The sequence below is a fragment of the Chiloscyllium plagiosum genome, chromosome 28 (genome assembly GCF_004010195.1).
Source record: "Chiloscyllium plagiosum isolate BGI_BamShark_2017 chromosome 28, ASM401019v2, whole genome shotgun sequence".
Taxonomy (NCBI): Eukaryota; Metazoa; Chordata; class Chondrichthyes; order Orectolobiformes; family Hemiscylliidae; genus Chiloscyllium; species Chiloscyllium plagiosum.
The window spans coordinates 1,858,454-1,866,305 of NC_057737.1; the positions used below are offsets into that span (position 1 = coordinate 1,858,454).

The 7,852-nt window shown below is 55.1% G+C and overlaps 1 protein-coding gene across 1 annotated transcript in view; it reads left to right on the forward strand.

Annotated features, from left to right (window-relative positions):
- The window catches only part of slc43a2b (solute carrier family 43 member 2b), a 39,665-nt gene that overhangs the window by 29,499 nt on the left and 2,314 nt on the right, over nucleotides 1-7,852 (forward strand). Inside the window, exons 11-12 of the mRNA XM_043718900.1 lie at nucleotides 1,159-1,170; nucleotides 2,435-2,582. Of these exons, the coding sequence (XP_043574835.1) occupies nucleotides 1,159-1,170; nucleotides 2,435-2,582 (160 nt within the window). The remainder of the gene's footprint in view (nucleotides 1-1,158; nucleotides 1,171-2,434; nucleotides 2,583-7,852) is intronic.

Genomic DNA, 7,852 nt, shown 5'->3' on the forward strand with positions numbered 1-7,852 from the left:
AACAGACCCAAACCCACTCCCTGATCACTCCCCCCTACACCATCCCAATGGACCCAAACCCCTCCCTGTTCACTCGCAGTCTAAACAATCCCAATGGATGTTAATCCCTTCCTGTTCAATCCCCCTACACAACCCCATTGGACCCAAACCCCTTCCCATTCGCTCCCACCAAATACTATCCAAATGGACCCAAACCCCTTCCCATTCACTCCCTTCTACACCATCCCAATGGACCCAAACCCCTCCCTGTTCACTCGCAGTCTAAACAATCCCAATGGATGTTAATCCCTTCCTGTTCAATCCCCCTACACAACCCCATTGGACCCAAACCCCTTCCCATTCGCTCCCACCAAATACTATCCAAATGGACTCAAACCCCTTCCCATTCACTCCCTTCTACACCATCCCAATGGACCCAAACCCCTTCCTGTTCCCTGCCTGGTATCTACGGAAACAGAGAGATTCCTTCTGATCAGATTTCTTTCCCCATCAGATTATTTAATAACAGAGGGTAGACCCTCCTGAATCTACAGCATCCCCAGTACAAATCCGGGGATAAAATGGGGGTGAAATGTAACAGGTCCACACCTGATCAAACAGCTGGGGCAGGGAAAGACTTCAGGCCCAGAGCGGGATGGAATTCAGCGGATGGTCAGCATCCCACCCCCCACCCAGTACCTCCCACTGTGACCAAAACCTCAGGAAATGGGGATTGTGGACATGGAGGGGCCCGGAATGGGATGAACGGATTCAGAGGGGGTTGGAGGGGCTCAGGGGGGTGGAGGGGCTCAGAGGGGTGGAGGGGTTGGGAGGAGGAATGGATGATTTGAAAGCAGAGCCTGTTGCATTGTTGTGTGTACCCGCAACTCCGAGATTCTCCGAGCTGTGAATGACTGTTGTTTCCTGATGTTCACAGATTCCTGGCTCCTTCCCTCTCTCTGGGGCTGTGCTGCTCTTGTCTGGATCCACTTTGCTGCTCTCTCACTCTTCTAACATGTTTCTCTCTCTCTCTTTTCTCTCTCTCCTTCCTTCCCACTTTCCCTTTTGGCTGCTCAATTTGCCACTGGTTTTCCCCTCCCTCCCCACCCCTCCTTCTCTCCCTCCCACCTCTCTCCCTCACTGTGTCGCTGCTGTCCCTCTTACCAATGACCAATACAGTTATGGAAACGGGTAAGGATCAAGGGAGTGTCTGAGGGAGGGGGAATGGGCTGATGTGGTGCTGTGTTTAGATTAGATTACATTACATTACATTACAGTGTGGAAACAGGCCCTTCGGCCCAACAAGTCCACACTGACCCACCGAAGCGTAACCCACCCATACCCCTACATTTACCCCTTACCTAACACTACAGGCAATTTAGCATGGCCAATTCACCTGACCCTGCACATCTTTGGACTGTGGGAGGAAACCCACGCAGACACTGGGAGAACGTGCAAACTCCACACAGACAGTTGCCTGAGGCGGGAATTGAACCCGGGTCTCTGGCGCTGGGAGGCAGCAGTGCTAACCACCGTGCCGCCGTGTTATGGGGGTAATCAGCTCAGTCTTGTAACTGTGTCAGAACAACAACCATCTGAACATTTCTCCCATATTCTCACTCCACTACCAGTGATCATCCCCGATCCCATGTCCTGTACCAGAGCGCAGCTATGGTGCTGCCCTAGGCTCCCACACCACATGCCAGGGCGTAGATACAATGTTTACCCAACCGTAGACACTCGCTTCAATGATTCCTCGCTTGTCATATCCATGTCGTAACTGTGATGCTCCCACATTGTTTCAGCTTGTAGTAAAGATGATCTGTACCCAGAGTGTGCCCACGATTCTCACTGTGTCCCATCACTCACTGAGCAGACTCCAACCAGCCATTCACAAACCATCCTGGACAGCGGTGTTGGCAAAGAAAGGTCTGAGCAGGAGTCAATGAGAGGAAAGGCTGGGAAAAGTGGGATCTGTTACACAATGATCAGGATACAGACCATACAGTACAGTGCGGTGCAGTACAATGTGGTGCAGTGCGGTTCAGTCCAGTGCAGCACAATGTGGTGTTGTACAGTGCGGTATCATACACTGCAGTGTGGTACAGTCCAGAACAGTACAGTGTGGTCCGGTGCGGTTCAGTCCAGTGCGGTTCAGTCCAGTGCGGTTCAGTCCAGTGCAGTACAGTACTGTGCGGTTCAGTCCAGTGCAGTACAGTCCTGTGCGGTTCAGTCCAGTGCGGTTCAGTCCAGTGCGGTTCAGTCCAGTGCAGTACAGTACTGTGCGGTTCAGTCCAGTGCAGTTCAGTCCAGTGCAGTACAGTACTGTGCGGTTCAGTCCAGTGCAGTATAGTGCAGTGTGTACTTTATTCTGTATTTGACAGTGTACTGTCTGTGGTCAGTGGATAATCCCATCTCGTGGCCCATGTTAATTTGTTGCTGCCTTTCTCCTCAGTCAGTCTGTACTCGTCCATCTTCGGGGTGCTGCAGCTGCTGTGTTTGATGACAGCTCCTGTGATTGGTTACATTATGGACTGGAAACTGAAGGACTGCGATGATGGGATGTCAGACACAGAGGAGAAGGAGCTGGCTGCTGGGAGGAAGTAAGTGAAGGAGCAGAGAGCAGGGCAACCTTGTGAGCTTTCACTTGTTCCATTGTGATGCCCAACTCCACTTCCCCCGGGAAAGGCTATCCAGAGCATTCGGGTAAATGGCCAGTACAGAGCTGGATTAGAAGTTGGTGAATGGGTTCCAGGTTGGTGAGTGGGTTGGGTTCCAGGTTGGTGAGTGGGTAGTGGGTTGTGTTCCAGGTTGGTGAGTGGGTAGTGGGTTGGGTTCCAGGTTGGTGAGTGGGTAGTGGGTTGGGTTCCAGGTTGGTGAGTGGGTAGTGGGTTGGGTTCCAGGTTGGTGAGTGGGTAGTGGGTTGGGTTCCAGGTTGGTGAGTGGGTAGTGGGTTGGGTTCCAGGTTGGTGAGTGGGTAGTGGGTTGGGTTCCAGGTTGGTGAGTGGGTAGTGGGTTGGGTTCCAGGTTGGTGAGTGGGTAGTGGGTTGGGTTCCAGGTTGGTGAGTGGGTAGTGGGTTGGGTTCCAGGTTGGTGAGTGGGTAGTGGGTTGGGTTCCAGGTTGGTGAGTGGGTAGTGGGTTGGGTTCCAGGTTGGTGAGTGGGTAGTGGGTTGGGTTCCAGGTTGGTGAGTGGGTAGTGGGTTGGGTTCCAGGTTGGTGAGTGGGTAGTGGGTTGGGTTCCAGGTTGGTGAGTGGGTAGTGGGTTGGGTTCCAGGTTGGTGAGTGGGTAGTGGGTTGGGTTCCAGGTTGGTGAGTGGGTAGTGGGTTGGGTTCCAGGTTGGTGAGTGGGTAGTGGGTTGGGTTCCAGGTTGGTGAGTGGGTAGTGGGTTGGGTTCCAGGTTGGTGAGTGGGTAGTGGGTTGGGTTCCAGGTTGGTGAGTGGGTAGTGGGTTGGGTTCCAGGTTGGTGAGTGGGTAGTGGGTTGGGTTCCAGGTTGGTGAGTGGGTAGTGGGTTGGGTTCCAGGTTGGTGAGTGGGTAGTGGGTTGGGTTCCAGGTTGGTGAGTGGGTAGTGGGTTGGGTTCCAGGTTGGTGAGTGGGTAGTGGGTTGGGTTCCAGGTTGGTGAGTGGGTAGTGGGTTGGGTTCCAGGTTGGTGAGTGGGTAGTGGGTTGGGTTCCAGGTTGGTGAGTGGGTAGTGGGTTGGGTTCCAGGTTGGTGAGTGGGTAGTGGGTTGGGTTCCAGGTTGGTGAGTGGGTAGTGGGTTGGGTTCCAGGTTGGTGAGTGGGTAGTGGGTTGGGTTCCAGGTTGGTGAGTGGGTAGTGGGTTGGGTTCCAGGTTGGTGAGTGGGTAGTGGGTTGGGTTCCAGGTTGGTGAGTGGGTAGTGGGTTGGGTTCCAGGTTGGTGAGTGGGTAGTGGGTTGGGTTCCAGGTTGGTGAGTGGGTAGTGGGTTGGGTTCCAGGTTGGTGAGTGGGTAGTGGGTTGGGTTCCAGGTTGGTGAGTGGGTAGTGGGTTGGGTTCCAGGTTGGTGAGTGGGTAGTGGGTTGGGTTCCAGGTTGGTGAGTGGGTAGTGGGTTGGGTTCCAGGTTGGTGAGTGGGTAGTGGGTTGGGTTCCAGGTTGGTGAGTGGGTAGTGGGTTGGGTTCCAGGTTGGTGAGTGGGTAGTGGGTTGGGTTCCAGGTTGGTGAGTGGGTAGTGGGTTGGGTTCCAGGTTGGTGAGTGGGTAGTGGGTTGGGTTCCAGGTTGGTGAGTGGGTAGTGGGTTGGGTTCCAGGTTGGTGAGTGGGTAGTGGGTTGGGTTCCAGGTTGGTGAGTGGGTAGTGGGTTGGGTTCCAGGTTGGTGAGTGGGTAGTGGGTTGGGTTCCAGGTTGGTGAGTGGGTAGTGGGTTGGGTTCCAGGTTGGTGAGTGGGTAGTGGGTTGGGTTCCAGGTTGGTGAGTGGGTAGTGGGTTGGGTTCCAGGTTGGTGAGTGGGTAGTGGGTTGGGTTCCAGGTTGGTGAGTGGGTAGTGGGTTGGGTTCCAGGTTGGTGAGTGGGTAGTGGGTTGGGTTCCAGGTTGGTGAGTGGGTAGTGGGTTGGGTTCCAGGTTGGTGAGTGGGTAGTGGGTTGGGTTCCAGGTTGGTGAGTGGGTAGTGGGTTGGGTTCCAGGTTGGTGAGTGGGTAGTGGGTTGGGTTCCAGGTTGGTGAGTGGGTAGTGGGTTGGGTTCCAGGTTGGTGAGTGGGTAGTGGGTTGGGTTCCAGGTTGGTGAGTGGGTAGTGGGTTGGGTTCCAGGTTGGTGAGTGGGTAGTGGGTTGGGTTCCAGGTTGGTGAGTGGGTAGTGGGTTGGGTTCCAGGTTGGTGAGTGGGTAGTGGGTTGGGTTCCAGGTTGGTGAGTGGGTAGTGGGTTGGGTTCCAGGTTGGTGAGTGGGTAGTGGGTTGGGTTCCAGGTTGGTGAGTGGGTAGTGGGTTGGGTTCCAGGTTGGTGAGTGGGTAGTGGGTTGGGTTCCAGGTTGGTGAGTGGGTAGTGGGTTGGGTTCCAGGTTGGTGAGTGGGTAGTGGGTTGGGTTCCAGGTTGGTGAGTGGGTAGTGGGTTGGGTTCCAGGTTGGTGAGTGGGTAGTGGGTTGGGTTCCAGGTTGGTGAGTGGGTAGTGGGTTGGGTTCCAGGTTGGTGAGTGGGTAGTGGGTTGGGTTCCAGGTTGGTGAGTGGGTAGTGGGTTGGGTTCCAGGTTGGTGAGTGGGTAGTGGGTTGGGTTCCAGGTTGGTGAGTGGGTAGTGGGTTGGGTTCCAGGTTGGTGAGTGGGTAGTGGGTTGGGTTCCAGGTTGGTGAGTGGGTAGTGGGTTGGGTTCCAGGTTGGTGAGTGGGTAGTGGGTTGGGTTCCAGGTTGGTGAGTGGGTAGTGGGTTGGGTTCCAGGTTGGTGAGTGGGTAGTGGGTTGGGTTCCAGGTTGGTGAGTGGGTAGTGGGTTGGGTTCCAGGTTGGTGAGTGGGTAGTGGGTTGGGTTCCAGGTTGGTGAGTGGGTAGTGGGTTGGGTTCCAGGTTGGTGAGTGGGTAGTGGGTTGGGTTCCAGGTTGGTGAGTGGGTAGTGGGTTGGGTTCCAGGTTGGTGAGTGGGTAGTGGGTTGGGTTCCAGGTTGGTGAGTGGGTAGTGGGTTGGGTTCCAGGTTGGTGAGTGGGTAGTGGGTTGGGTTCCAGGTTGGTGAGTGGGTAGTGGGTTGGGTTCCAGGTTGGTGAGTGGGTAGTGGGTTGGGTTCCAGGTTGGTGAGTGGGTAGTGGGTTGGGTTCCAGGTTGGTGAGTGGGTAGTGGGTTGGGTTCCAGGTTGGTGAGTGGGTAGTGGGTTGGGTTCCAGGTTGGTGAGTGGGTAGTGGGTTGGGTTCCAGGTTGGTGAGTGGGTAGTGGGTTGGGTTCCAGGTTGGTGAGTGGGTAGTGGGTTGGGTTCCAGGTTGGTGAGTGGGTAGTGGGTTGGGTTCCAGGTTGGTGAGTGGGTAGTGGGTTGGGTTCCAGGTTGGTGAGTGGGTAGTGGGTTGGGTTCCAGGTTGGTGAGTGGGTAGTGGGTTGGGTTCCAGGTTGGTGAGTGGGTAGTGGGTTGGGTTCCAGGTTGGTGAGTGGGTAGTGGGTTGGGTTCCAGGTTGGTGAGTGGGTAGTGGGTTGGGTTCCAGGTTGGTGAGTGGGTAGTGGGTTGGGTTCCAGGTTGGTGAGTGGGTAGTGGGTTGGGTTCCAGGTTGGTGAGTGGGTAGTGGGTTGGGTTCCAGGTTGGTGAGTGGGTAGTGGGTTGGGTTCCAGGTTGGTGAGTGGGTAGTGGGTTGGGTTCCAGGTTGGTGAGTGGGTAGTGGGTTGGGTTCCAGGTTGGTGAGTGGGTAGTGGGTTGGGTTCCAGGGTGAGCTGGGAGAGCTGGGGGTGAGCTGTGGGGGTGAGCTGGGAGCGGGGGGTGAGCAGTCCCCCCAGGGATCTCTCCTTGGTTCCTCCCGTTTCCCATCTACACTGAACCTCAGCGACATCATCCAAAAGCACAATGTTAGTCCTCCCACGTGCACAGACAGCTCCCAGCTCACCCCCACCCCCAGCTCCCAGCTCACCCCCAGCTCCCAGCTCACTCGCAGCTCCCAGCTCACCCCCAGCTGGGGAGAAACTGACTGGATAGATTTGACATGGAGAACTGGGGAAGACGGCGCTGGGGTGGGGGCTGGTGGCACTGGGGAGCTTAGAAATGGGGTGGGCTTAACGGAGGTGAATATAATAACAGCATTCCCAAGGTGCTCTGTTCTACTACACATCTCTCACACTCTAAGAACAATTCAAAAATATTAATCATAAAAAGATTGGCTCTAAAATAGTTTGGGATAGCTTGAAGATGTGAGAGGCGCTATACAAATACATGATGTATGTTGTTAGCTCTGACCCTGGGTTAGGAGGTTGGCCCTTTTGTCCTGTGCTGCCACCTGGTGCCCAGTGTTCCCATTGCAGCCTCAGGGGGCTATGAGCAATAACGGAATAACACACCAACATTCCCGATTCCCACTCCCAGTGGCCCCACTCCCCACGGTAAAGGCATTGGGAGACATTTCCACAGAAACAGGCTGCTCTTCACTGCAAACACGGCTAACTGCATTTCAATAGCACCTTCTCCCAGCTCAGAGACTGCTTTTGCAGTTAGAATCCAGGAAGTGCACAGCAGGATCCCACAATTTAAAATGTGTAAATGGCCCAATCTGTATTTTTAACAATGCTGATGGAGGCTATAAAAATGAAGGGACTCAGTGTGGGGACCTGCTGGATGAAGGAGTTGGGGGTGGGGTGAGGAGATAGGGTGGGTGGGGTTCTGTGGTAGCAGGCACTGGGCCCAGATCAGTCCTCACCATTAATGGTTGTTGTTTGCAGATTCTCTCCTTCATTCTCCACACGATCGTTCGGGGATTCATTCACTCGGCTGTTGGTGGGCTTTACGCTGCTGTGTGAGTAACCCACCTCCCTGCACTTTATCCACAACAACCACCACCCACCCACCCACCCAACAACAACCACAATCAGGGTCAATCTATCCTGGTATCTCCCAATCCCAGCAGGTTCCAGTCCCTGTCTAATCCCAAAATGACCCCATCCCAGTGAATTCCAAACCAATTCCATCCCAATCCCAGTGAGTCTCTGACCCCCAGATCCCCCCCAGTCTCCCAATAACCCCGTACACCCCCTCCTCCTGCCCCGTTCCCCCCCAGACCCAGACTGGGGAGCAGACTCTCTTCGGTTTTCCTCGTGCTATGATAATGTTTGGGTGGTTGGGGGTCACTACCGTGAATACAACCAATCACCAGGCCATACATTTCTCGCCTTCACCAGCCTCCGTCTGTCTGTCCTTGCGTCCCTCTGTCCCCACTCCCAACCCCCCTCCGCGCCCCCTACCACTGTCC